The sequence below is a fragment of the Schistocerca serialis genome, chromosome 4, assembly GCF_023864345.2.
Source record: "Schistocerca serialis cubense isolate TAMUIC-IGC-003099 chromosome 4, iqSchSeri2.2, whole genome shotgun sequence".
In the NCBI taxonomy this organism is placed as follows: Eukaryota; Metazoa; Arthropoda; class Insecta; order Orthoptera; family Acrididae; genus Schistocerca; species Schistocerca serialis.
In genome coordinates this window covers 663,839,964-663,853,926 of record NC_064641.1, presented here as the reverse complement: position 1 = coordinate 663,853,926, position 13,963 = coordinate 663,839,964, and the positions used below count along the sequence as shown (strand labels likewise).

The 13,963-nt window shown below is 45.6% G+C and overlaps 1 protein-coding gene across 1 annotated transcript in view; it reads right to left on the bottom strand.

The window, feature by feature from the left end:
* Nucleotides 1–13,963, bottom strand: part of LOC126473136 (integrin alpha-PS2-like) — a 775,755-nt gene that overhangs the window by 333,986 nt on the left and 427,806 nt on the right. Inside the window, exon 3 of the mRNA XM_050099995.1 lies at nt 12,536–12,630. Within this exon, the coding sequence (XP_049955952.1) occupies nt 12,536–12,630 (95 nt within the window). The remainder of the gene's footprint in view (nt 1–12,535; nt 12,631–13,963) is intronic.

The following is a 13,963-nucleotide window of genomic DNA, read 5'->3' as shown; positions in this document are numbered from 1 at the left end:
TAAGTCGTAGGGTCAGTATTGCCTCGCGTGTTCCTACATTTCTCCGGAATCCAGACTGGTCTTCCTCAAGATCTGCTTGTACCAGTTTTTCCAATCTTCTGTAAAGATTTCGTGTTAGCATTTTACAACAGTGACTTGTTAAACTGATTATTCGATAAATTTCACACCTCCAACTGCTTTCTTTGATATTGGAATTACTACATTCCTCTTGAAGTCTGAGGGTACTTCAAGTGTCTCATACATCTGGCTCTTCCAAGTCTGTCAGTAGTTCAGACGGGATATCGTCTACTCCCGGGTCCTTATTTCGACACAGGTCTTTCAGCGCTGTGTCAAATTCTCCTCGCAGTATCACATCTCCCGTCTCATCTTCATATACGTCCTCTTCCATTTTTATAAAACTGTTTTCAAGTTCGTCTATCTTGTATAGACCTTCTATACACTCCTCCCACCTTTCACCTTTTTCCTTCTTTCTATGGACTGGTTTACCATCTGAACTCTTGATATTCAAGCACCTGCTCCTCTTTTCCCCAAACGCCTCTTTAATTTTTCTGTTGGCGGTATATATCTTTCCCCCAGTGAAATACGCTTCTAAATCCTTACATTTCTCCTCCAGCCATTCGTGCTTAGCAATTTTGCTCTTCCTGTCAGTCTCATGTTTTAAAATTTGTATTCCCTTTCGCCTCCTTCTTTTGCTGCATTTTTAAATTTTTTCCTTTCATCAATTAAATTCAATATCTCCTTTGTTATCAAAGGGCTCCTATTAGGTCTTGCCTTCTTTTTACTATCTGATCCTCTGCTGCCTTCATTATTTCATCTCTTACAGCCAACCATTCGTCTTCTACAGTACTTCTTTTCCCTCTTCTAGTCAACCGTTGTATAATGCTCCCTCTGAAGGTCCTATCTCTTTAATGTCCAGCCATTTTCCAATTTCTTCAGTCTTAATCCACAGCTCGTAAACAATGAATTAAGATCAGAGTCCGCATCTGCCCCTGGAAATGTCTTAAAAATTAAAATCTGGTTCCTAAATCAGAAATTGGGATCAGTCTCTCTCTTTCTGTCCGACTTCCCATTTCTTGCCATTTCTATAAGTTGAATTATATCCCCAGTTGACAATTTGACAGTTAAAATCTCCCAATACGATCACCGAGTGAGGTTGGCACACTAGGCTCGCGTTGGGAGGACGACGATTCAAACACGTTTCCAGCCATCCTGATTTAGGTTGTCTGTGGTTTCCCTAAATCGCTTCAAGCAAATTTCGGGATGGTTCTTTGAAAGGGCATGGCCGACTTCCTTCCCCATACTTCCCTAATCAGATGAGACTGATGACCTCGCTGTTTGGTCCCCTCCCCCAACTCAACCAACCAATCAACACGATCTTAATGTTTTGGTTATGAAATTTATGTGGCTTATGGAAGATAAAAGCAATATTAGATGGTTTGTTCACTGACTTAATAACAGCTCAACTGATAAAATTTAAACTTTGTTTGTGTCCATGTATCAGCTGATTTCATCTCTATGTCTGATCTTACAAATTGTTCATGAAGACTTTCTTGCGTCGTCTTCAGGCCTTCAATTTGGTCTTCAGTCATTTACCCCTCTGCGCGTTTCTTGCAATGCTAAATGTCTCATGACTGTTGTTTGCACTTGTCTGATAGTAAGACATCTTCGTCTCTTGACAGTTATTCAGTAGTTAATGAAGTTGTCAAAATTTTTTATGTTGAAGAGGTCCAATTTTGTGCGTCTGCCGGTTTTCTCCTCCGGTGGTAGGATTAGTCGTTGACACTAGTTCAACGTTTCCAGGGTACGCCCGATTGTGTTCTCTCTACAGCAGTCATTCGCGGAGGCTCCTTCCATAGGTTAAATGGGACGAACGCCTAGAATCAGTGATTGGGAAGACGTATTGAACAGGGAGATTTGTTGGGAGGCCTCTGAGGAAGAATTGTGCAGAAAGTGGCACACGAAATGCAACCAATCCTAAAGCACTTCTTCAGCTTACGGAGACCAGTTGCAGGACGGCGGGCATCGAAAAGATTAAGAGAGTGGGTCACGAAAAACACGATATCGGCGCTTACGACGAGACAGACAGCGGACAGCAGAAATGCAGTAGGCAGGAGTCACGTTAACCTGGTTATTTGATTAAGGAAACGAGACTGATAATGCAAAGTTAAGCAAGCACGACAGAGTAGGAACCGCTGACACCTTCGTCATAACCAGCCCTATGCGCTCATGTCGAGTGACATCGTGTAACCATTGGCCACTACTTCGCTCCATAAATACCCTAGCATGTTAGCTCGTAAGGTAGTGGGTCAGATTGGATGATTAGGTGCAAAACGTTCACACTCGCTTCCATGATTACAGCAAAGTGACGTCTGGAACAAGTCTGTTGTAGATTTCTTGCACTCTACTCAGCAACGGCAGCCGCTATGGGAAGAGATGGCTACCTCCCCATAATGACCAGTCTCAGAGTTCAACATCAGTCTGCCGCTGTCGCAGGTAGGTGGAGTCGGCCGCTGTGGCCGAGCGGTTCTAGGAGCTCAGCCGGAAACTGCGCTGCTGCTACGGTCGCAGGTTTGAATCCTGCCTCGGGCATGGATGAGTGTGATGTCCTTAGGTTAGTTAGCTTTCAGTAATTCTAAGTCTAGCGGACTGATGATTCAAAATGGCTCTGAGCACTATGGGACTTAACATCTATGGTCATCAGTCCCCTAGAACTTAGAACTACTTAAACCTAACTAACCTAAGGACAGCACACAATACCCAGTCATCACGAGGCAGAGAAAATCCCTGACCCCGCCGGGAATCGAACCCGGGAACCCGGGCGTGGGAAGCGAGAACGCTACCGCACGACCACGAGCTGCGGACAAGGGGACTGATGACCTCAGATGTTAAGTCCCATAGTGTTTAGAGCCATTTTGGCCATTTTGCAGATAGGTGGATACTGGAGTCTTCCTGATCAACCTGCCATACCGGGTCAGGACACCAGCGTTCCTAATACATGAACAGGCCTGCATGAACGGCAGGAAAGCGTCGTCGCATTACACGGCAACCGTCATCGCGGGCCGCGCATGTTTAGCCGAGCGGTCTAGGCGCGGCAGTCATGGACTGTGCGGCTGGTCCCGGCGGAGGTTCGAGTCCTCCCTCGGGCATGGGTGTGTGTGTTTTTTCTTAGGATAATATAGGTTAAGTAGTGTGTAAGCTTAGGGACTGGTGACCTTAGCTGTTAAGTCCCATAAGATTTCAGACACATTTTTTCGTCATCGCGGTTTAACAGATCAAGAACGGCTCTGAGCAGGAGGGCACACAGCACCTTTCAGACCAGTGCGTTGTAAGTATAATGCACACTTCGCCTTCACTCACCGCCGCGGCGTCGCGATACGGTAAATGTCACAGCTGCCACGGACAACGACCGCCATAGCAGCAGCCGGCGGGGAACGTGCATACGGCAAGAGCTGCTTTGAGCGGAATGAGGGCTGCTTATGTCGCGACTTTCAGTGCGCCTATCGGCGACAAAGGGTACTCCTTCCGAGTAAAACAGGCAAATCTTCCGGGAAAGCGCCTTGTTCAAATGGCTGTAAGCACTATGGGACATAATATCTGAAGTCATCAGCCACCTACACTTACAACTACTTAAACCCAACTAACCTAAGGACATCATACACATCCACGCCCGAGGCAGGATTCGAACCTGCGACCGCAGCAGCAGCGCGGTTTCGGATTGAAGCGCCTAGAATCGCTCGGCCACAGCGGCCGGCAAAGTGCCTTCTGACACAGAACTATCTACCTCCGCCCTCAAAACAATCGCCACTTTCAGAATCTATAATGTTTAATAACTCGGCACGCTCCTTAAAACTACAGGCTATTTACTGAACAAAATAAATACAACTTTTGTGGACACCCACCGACAGCATAGTGCTTAGACTTCTTTTCCTTGCTGCCCTGTACCTGTATCCCATGAAAATGCCGTGCTTTCACCACGTTTTGTAGGAGTTCATTTTTCATTCGCGTGGTATCTAATGTCCTCTCTGCGGTGTGTCCCAGGACGAATAAACAGGCTATTTACTGAATAAAATAAATACAACTTTTGTGGACATTCACCAACAGCATGATGCTTAGACTTTTTTTACTTACTACCCTGTACGCGTATCTCATCAAAATTCCATTTTTCTAAGCCACGTTTTATAAATCATTATTCATTCACGTAGTAACTAACATCCTCTCTGTATGGCGTGTCCCAGTGCGAATGATCAGTACTCATTGACATGACAGGAATGATTACTCAAAGCACAAATGTGTAGTAAAGATGGCCTATAAACTGCATTCCTTAAGGGCTATGAGCATTTTTCATATTCACTAATGTGACACATATCTCTTCAACTGAACTATAATTCTCATGTCTCTTAAGGTATGGATTATAGAGTCCGAGTTTACTAGAGTTTTTTGTTTCGAACGATCGTTCACGTCGTATCCCTGAATATTAACCATTCCTCCCGGACACCCTTCATAAGCAGAATAGCTACAAATGAAATACTCATTTTGTTTTGCGCTTTCCATTCACTATCAACCAAAATACTGTAATGGAAACAATCGCTAAGCAATTGGTGGATTACTCCTAGGTATTCTCAGTAGATGAAGTATGGATCCAGGAACTGTTTGAAAGGAAGCGTACTGCAACTCTCTGAGTGGATACCCACATTATCGAGTTGGTGAGGTGGAGCCTCAACTTTTCACAAGTTCAGATCGGAATGAATCTTAAATGGTTTTCAAATACCACTACGTCAGTCAATTTGTTGCCTAAGAAATTATTTATTTAGCTACTTGTTTCGAGGTGATACCTCATCATCAGACTATAGTGGCATTTCAAAAACATATCACATAAGTGTGGGCCGGCCGGAGTGGCCGAGCGGTTCTAGGCGCTACAGTCTGGAACCGCGCGACCGCTACGGTCGCAGGTTCGAATCCTGCCTCGGGCATGGATGTGTGTGGTGTCCTTAGGTTAGTTAGGTTTAATTAGTTCTAAGTTCTAGGCGACTGATGACCTCAGAAGTTAAGTCGCATATTGCTCAGAGCCATTTGAACCACGTAAGTGTGTACAGATATTCAAGTTTCTTTATGTGACTGTTGTTGTCATTCTATGGAGAGGGACAAGGATAACCTAGTACGAGGCGATGTCACTTTGTATATTGGTCTGCTATTCACATATTTTTTTACAAAACAATCACTCATTCTATTAATGTGGTGTGGCAGTCTTATTGTAATGTGCTGAGGTATCGGTACTTGCACAGCTCTCTTGGACTTACACACCTTTGTTCACAAACTTCACAAGGGTCACTTTGAAACCCGCTAACACAAAACAAATCAGCAGTGCAGAAAACAAGATCGCGGTCAAAACAAGGCTAGTTTCGAGTTGACTATCGATATGTCGATCCGGGTGTTGTCTGTTGCAATGTCTTCTCCATGCCTTGTTGTCGTACCACTGATGTTGGTTGACGTAATATATTACAAAAATATATTACTATTATATAGCCTGATGATGAGATACCACCTCGAAAAATGTCGTTAAATAAATAATTTAGTAGTCAATAAATTTGAAAACCTTTTCATATTTTTGAAAAAGTCGCGGTCGATTAATGAATCTGCCTACTCATGTGCAGAGTAGCGAGAGTTCTGCGTAGAACGGGCTGCATCCCACAGACGGCCGTCATTACTAAGCAGTTACCGGGCGAGTGGGCTCCGCCGTGTTCCTGGAAACTTATTAATGTTTTTAATGACGGCGAGGGAGCGCGGAGAGCACCACGTTGCAGCTGCTGCGAGCGCGCGACTGCTCAAACGCATGACCGCCGAGTCATTCGCGCCAACAGCGTGGCAGACACGTACCGTGCACGTCGCATCACATCGTAGTTACCGCCCAGATACGTGGAGTCACACTCGTCTCCACAGTTCAGCGCATTCCCACAGCCAGCACCTCAGTGGCTCTCTCAGGTTCTACACACTCTCTCAAGCCAAAGCGTTGTTTACGAAAAAAGATTCGAAGACCTCTTCGGAGTGACACAATTGTGGAACATATAGTATCGAATAATGTTTCTGTGCGCTATGATATTTTTATGTAAAAGATGTCTAAGCAAACAATATCACTGAAAAAGTTATTTCACTTCTTTTCACACCCTTACACATACCACCAATGTTATTTCGTCATTCCCTCTTACTTTCTGACCACAAGTATCCTGAATGAGATTTTCACTCTGCAGCGGAGTGTGCGCTGATATGAAACTTCCTGGCAGATTAAAACTGTGTGCCGGGCCGAGACTCGAACTCGGAACCTTTTGCCTTTCCCCGGCAAGTGCTCTACCAACTGAGCTACCCAAGCACGACTCACGACCCGTCCTCACAGCTTTACTTCTGCCAGTACCTCGTCTCCTACCTTCCAGACTTTACAGAAGCACTCCTGTGAAAGTCTGGAAGGTAGGAGATGAGGTACTGGCAGAAGTAAAGCTGTGAGGACGGGGCGTGAGTCATGCTTGGTTAGCTCAGTTGGTAGAGCACTTGCCCGCGAAAGGCAAAAGGTCCCGAGTTCGAGTCTCGGCCCGGCACACAGTTTTAATCTGCCAGGAAGTTTCACAAGTATCCTGTCCTGACATCTTTCTTCTTTGACTCATTATTCTTCTGACTGGCTGGTTTGACGCGGCCCGTCACATATTCCTCTACTGTACCAACCTTTTTATCTCAGAGTAGTACTCGTAACCTAAGTCCTCAATTATTTACTGAATATATTCCAATCTCTGTCTTCCTCTACAGTTCTTACCTTGCACAGCTCTCTAGTAGCACCTAAGTTATTCTGTGATGTTTTAACAGATGTCCTACCATCCTGTCCCTTCTTCTAGTCATTGTTTTCCATACATTCCTTTCCTCTCCCATTCTGTGCAGAACCTTCTCATTCCTTACTTTATCAGTCTACCTAATTTTCAACATTCGTTGTAGCACAAAATCTCAAATGCTTCGATTCTCTTCTGTTCTTGTTTTCCCCACAGTCCATATGTCTCTACCATAAAATGCTGTGCTCCAAACGTACATTCCCAGAAATTCCTTCCTATGGCCTATGTTTCATACTAATAGACTTCTCTTGGCCAGGACCGCTCTTTTTGCCAGTGCTACACCTCGCTACGTTCTTCATTGGTTATTTTGGAACCTAGCTAACAGAATTCCTTAACTGCAACTACTTCGTGACCTCAGTCCTGATGTGAAGATTCTCGCTGTACTTATTTATACTACTTCTCATTACTTTCGTCTATCCTCGATTTACATTCAATCCATACTCATTAGACTGGTCATTCCATTCAGCAGATCCGAAATTAGTCTTCACTTTCATTGAGGATGGCAATGTCATCAGCGAATCTTATCGTTGATATCCTTTCACACTGGCACCGAAGAGGCAGTTCTGACATGGCAGTTGATAATGGAAGTAATACTGAAAAAAAGTCGAACACGGTCACAGGATTTTCCGATCTGGAAACAGCTGTCGACAATGTCAAATGGTGGGAGTCCATTCTTGAACCTTTCTTTTATTTCCATCATTGTTTCTTCGATGTATAGATTGAACATTAGGGGCGAAAGACTACATCCCTGTCTTACACCCTTTTTAACCTGAGCACTTCGTACTTCTTACTATTCCCTCTCTTGTCTTTTGTACATGTTGTATATTACCCGTCTCTACCCCTGTTTTCCTCAGAATTTTGAACATCTTGCATAATTTGAGATTGTCGAACGCTTTTTTCAGGTCGATAAATCCTATGAACGTGTCTTGATTTTTCTTTAATATTGCTTCCATTATCAACTGCAGTGTCAGAATTGCTTCTCTGGTGTCTATCTTTCCCAAAGCGAAACTAATCGTCATCTAACACATCCTCAGTTTTTCCATTCTTCTGTATATTATTTTTGTTAGTAACTTAGATGCATGAGCAGTTAAGCCGATAGTGCGATAATTCTGGCATTTGTCGGCTCTTGCTATCTTCGGAATTGCGTCGATGATGTTTTTCCGAAAGTCAGATGGTATATCGCCAATCTAATACATTCTACACACCAACGTGAATAATCGTTTAGTGAATAATCGTTTAGTTGCCACTTCCCCCAATGATTTTAGAAATTCTGATGGAATGTTATCTGTCTCTTCTGCGTTATTTGGTTTTAAGTCCTACAAAGCTCTTTTAAACCCTGATTCTAATACTCGATCCCTTATCTCTTCTATATCAACTCCTGTTTCTTGTTCTATTACATCAGACAGACTTCCCCTCACAGAGGCCTTCATTACACAGTTTGCAGACAGAGCATCATACGACTGGGTTCCCGCATTCCATCACGATGGTAAGTGTAAATACAACTGTTTTCTTTTCGATTTCTAAAATCTAAGCCTCTCTAGGCTGACAGGGGTTTAGTTGTTGTGATGTACACTTACTTCTTTGTGGAGCTTGCCAGTTTTTAAACAAGTGAGAGGAGCGAGAGGGCGATGAGAGGAGTGAGTCTGCAGGGGACGAGGTGTGTAGTGCCGGACAGATACAGGGCCATTAGGGCCCCTTACACTGGGGCGGACGCCACAGGCCGTGGCGGCGCGCACTGAGGAGCACGTGGAGCGCAGGTGGCGCCATTAGGCGGTGCATTTGCATGTAAACTGGCCGGCGGGCTCCCACGTCCATCAGGCGGGCGCCCAAAACCCACTGGCTGATTTAGCGGCCATTAGCCGCGTGCCGCGTGTCCGGCGGCGCCTCTGAACACGCCGGAGCGCCGTAAACTTCCGGCCCACGCGCGCCGCCGCGACAGGTTCGACGCCCCGACCATCAGCCGGCCGAGATTAACTGCTGGCCGACAGTCCGACGGCCGCAGCCCGCTAAACGCCGCCGAGGAGCACCTGTCACGACGCCCTATGCATTTTACGTGCTCGTTTCCGCGGGCAGTTCTCACCAGGTAGGAGTGGAAGCTAATAGGCGGACGCGATACGGAAGCCTAATAGCCCACGCCGGATTCCTGTCACGGTCGCCAGTCTGCTATGCCTTCCACTGCCTTTAGCCGTCATAAATTGCTGCTGACAGCGGGCAGTTCTCCTCCACTAGTTCCAATTATAGTGTCTGTACAGCACATTCTCATGTTCCACAGTTTCTATGTCAACCCAAGTTGCTTCGATGAACTAAGCGCTACAAGTCGCCAGTTCACACACACTGATAAAAATGTCAGCTGCTCAATACATCCACTCCATCAATTATACTCCATCTCCAGCTAGCTCCTGCATCTGTGATTTGATGTGGAGCCTCTGTTCCACCCAAGGAGGTGCACACTCACAAAACAGCAACGCTCAACCAGATGGCCACGAGATCACAAACTAGAAGCCCACAGACATAGTTTGGCTATGGTTACTGTGCCAAACCAGTGGGCAGAGGCAGTAGCTCACGCATTAGGGAACTACTGGATTTTAAAGTTTGGGACAACAGAGACCGCGATGACTGATTACAAATTTCTATCTGGAGTTAATGAAACAGTCATGTAGACTTCTACAAATTCATAAGCTAAAAAAAGGTGCATTACATCCTTAAGCGAATGGAAGGACTTAATGGATGCACAGAACCACACTCAATGTGTCGTTATTAGTTGAAAAGTCATCAATATGACGGGGATCTGCTACCATATGTGGTACCAGCATGTAATTCGAATATGCGCCCAAGTACTGGATTATCACTGTATGACGTTATTTATGATCAGAAGATGCCTTCTCCTCTTGAATTATGTAAGCCACTACCTGGGAGGTCGTACCAGAGGTGCATAATTTTGCAAAGCCGTTGTCGGGCTCCTGACGACAAGTTAGACGACCATTTAAAGAACTATGAGCAGCCGGGAGGTATGCTAATGGGGAGGGATAAGCTGCCCAATCACCGTGTTGGGCCAAGGACAAAGTTAAACCACCAGGCCAGAGCGGGCTCTAGTAGGTAGACACGGATTCCTGTCACAGCTGCCAGTCTCTTCGAGAAGCCACTGACTTCAGACGCCACAAACCACTGTTGGCAGAAGGCACCTCTCATGTACCGTTTCCCATTGCAAGACGTTCACTGGTTTATGAGTGAATCCAAGATGCTTCAGAAATCCAGTTGCCAGTTCACACAATGACAAGAATGTCAGCTCCTCAGTTCGTCCATTCCATACGTTATACACCACCACCAGCTATCTCCTGGATACGTGATTTGACTTGAGGCCTCTGCCACCCGAGCAAATACACGCACGCAAAACTGCAACACTCGCCCAGATGGTCACAAAGTCGCTGATTAGAATTCCGAGTCCACATATGTTTCACGTTATCTGCCTATGATTGTTATGCTAAACCAGCAGGCAGAGACAGTAGCTCAGGCAATGAGGAACAACTGAATGTCAGCTCCTGAGTTGGGATAACAGAGACCGCGATAACTGAGCATGGTACCAATTTCATGCACGAGTTAATGAAGCGGCTATGCAGACTACTGCAAATACATAAGCTACGAAAAGTACATTACACCCTCAAAGAATGGGAGTATGGAATGGATGCACGCAACCACAGGGAAAATGTTTTTATTACATGAATAGTCACCACAGTGATTGAGAACTTCTACCATCATACATAACACCAGGCTATAACTCAAAGGTGCACTAGTCATTTATGTTAGGAACATGCCATCTGGTTTTGAATTACGTAAACCGTCACTCGGGGAGTATATATCAATGGTGAATAATTTTGTTAAGAGGTTGTGGGGCACATGGTGCTAGATTAAAAGAGCAATTTCGAAAGCCATGGAGCAGCAAGAATGGGCGCTAAATGGGAGGGCTAAGCTGCCCAAGTACCATGTTGTACACTGAGTAATGTTGACCACCAGTCCACAGTGGGAACTAATATGTAGACGCGATAGGGAAATTTAATAGCTTGTGCCGGGTTTCTGTCATGGTCGCCAGTGTGCTCGAGCTGCCACTACCTTCAGCTGCCATAAACCACTGCCGACAGAAGCAGCAGCTCTCACGCAGCAGTTTCTATTATAGGATCTGTACTCCGTCCTTTGAACGTTTCATGGTTTCTAGGCGAATCCTTGAGGCTTCAACAATCCAGGCGCTAAATGTTGCCAGTGCACACACTGATTAGAATGTCAGCCCCACAGTACACGTTCATCCCGTGTATAACACCTCCAGCTAGCTCTTCGATTCAATAAGGATGCCGATCACGTGCACGCCCACAAAACCGCAATACTCGCCCAGATGACCGGAAAACTAGTTAGGATTCTAAGTCTGCTCATGGGAATGCACTTCTCTTTCAAGCTTTCCCTGCTGGCAGAACACCTTATTGACCATTTAAGTTCGCTCACGCCTCACATCATACACGCAACACGTAAAATACCACGGGCACTCTCCTGCTCCCTCCCTCCCCCCCTCCCGCCACAACGCCTCTCAAGGGCTCACGGTTCGCTTCCAAGAACCCTGAGAGATATAGGATCAGGCTCATCTTTTCAGAATTCGCTGGCTCCAAGTAACCTCAAGAAACTGTTTTAAGCTTTTAGTCCTTTCAGACTCTCAGCCTTAGGAACATGATTCAACCATTTCCATAAGCCATTTCCTGCTTGTACTAGGGCACTCTTGTCCAACGAGTGCTTCCAGTCATAGGTTTTCAAATTTTACTTCCAGCAGGGGTTGAAACACTGACGGGAAAAAATTCGCCGTTAATGTTCGTATAGTAGGCATTAGACCATACCCGCCGGCCGAAGTGGCCGTGCGGTTAAAGGCGCTGCAGTCTGGAACCGCAAGACCGCTACGGTCGCAGGTTCGAATCCTGCCTCGGGCATGGATGTTTGTGATGTCCTTAGGTTAGTTAGGTTTAACTAGTTCTAAGTTCTAGGCGACTAATGACCTCAGCGGTTGAGTCCCATAGTGCTCAGAGCCATTTTTTGAGACCATACCCCATTTGGACAGATTACGGAAAAACCCTCTTCCTACTAGATACCAGACGCGGCACGCAATACCTGAGACGCAGTGCACAGTCCACTTATGCGGCAAGGAAGCATGTTACAAGTTTTCCGACGAGACTCACAAACTTTTCAAGTCTTAATTAAGGTGCACAACTTCTTTTGAGCAGTGTAGATGGACTGAACAGTGACTTAACAGAATAGCATTGTTACCCAAGTACAGCTCTCGGCTAGCTGTAGAAAATCAGTGCGATATCGTAGAACTCAAAGATTTTGTTTTTGTCTTTTTAGGTAGTGATCTACGCTCCGTGAGGTATCTGCATGATTTTGCGATGTCCTCGACCAAAGGCCAGAGTCCACCTAGCTATTGTTTACGTTACTCTTCCGCCTTCACTACTTTTCCAATGGTCCAACGGTGACGATAGCAATGTGCCTGTTATTTTTAGTATATGTTTCGTTTAGTACTGCACTCGACTTCAGAATCTGTGTCCGAGGTACAGCAGAATGCGCTTGCAAGTTTGCCGAGAAATTGTGCGCTAAACTAGGAGCAGTAGCAGCAGCACTAACGCTTGCACACTTACCACGATTGCACCGTCGCCAGAGCTGTGTACGGTGGCGCCGAACCACTGGTGTGACTTCCTGTCGATGTCCATTCCCGATGAGTTCTTGTTGTTACCTGCAAGCATAAACACATAATTAATTAGACTTCACGTACTGATAGTAAATCTGCATGTACCATGTCGAAAATGGAATAACGGTCATGTGTGTGTGCATTGATTAAAGCTATAATTTTGTTAAGAGTGTGACCTAGAAATAGCACCACCTACATAAGCTACTCTTCAAGTCAATTAAGATAAATTTCCAGGCTTTCAAGCTCCGAGTTTGAAATTGTGTATATATTATGTGATTCGCCTGTGAAGGTAGTTCTTGCAGAAACATTGTTCGACCAGTTCTTGACTACTGTTCGTCAGATATTCTTACCACATTATTCTTTACAGATTTGTTTACGCAGCACGAGTGAAATCCAGAAGTTCTCAAGAACCGGCGCATTATGGAGAACTTCCTTTCAAAACTATGGTCGTGCGTGTTCCAATACAAGTCAAGAAGCGTGTTACTTCTTCCAACACACATTTTCTTTGCTCACGACGGTAAAATTAGAGATAGGCAGTAGGTTTATATAGAGGTACACTGAGGCGACAAAAGTAATGGGATATCTCTTGATATCGTGTCGGACCTCCTTTTGGTCGCCGTAGTGCAGCAACTCGACGTGACGTGGACTCAACTAGTCGTTGGAAGTCCGCTGCAGAATTACTAAGCCAAGACGCCTCTATAGCTATCTATAATTCGGAGACCGTTGCCGGTGCAGGACGTTGTGCTCGAGCTTGTCCCTCGACTATGTCGTATAAATGTTCGATGGGATTGATGTTGGGCGATCAGGGTGGCAAACTCATTTGGTTGAATTATCCAGGATGGTCTTCAAACCAATCCCGAACAATTGTGACCCAGCGACATGACGTAATTATTTGGAAACTTGAAGTCCATGAGTGGCTGCAAATGGTATCCAAGTTGCCGAACATAAATATTTCCAGTCAATGATCGCTTCAGTTGAACCAGAGGACCCAGTCCGTGCCATGTAAACACAGGCCACCCCATTATGGAGCCACCACTAGCTTGCACAGTGCCTTGTTGACAACCTGGCCCCAGCGCTCCGTGTGGTCTGCGCCAAACTCGAACGCTACCACAGCTCTTGCCAACTGAAATGGGGCTCATCCGACCAGGCCACGGTTTCCCAGTTATCTGAGGTCCAACCGATATGGTCACAAGCGCAGGAGAGGCGCTTCAAGCGATGTCGTGCTATTAGCAAAGGCACTCACATGGGTTGTCTGCTGCCATATCTCATCAACGCCAAACTTCGAGCACTGTCATAATGGATAAGTTCCTCGTACGTCTCACATTGGTTTCTGCGGTTATTCCACGCAGTGTTGCTTGTTAGCACTGAAAACTCTGCT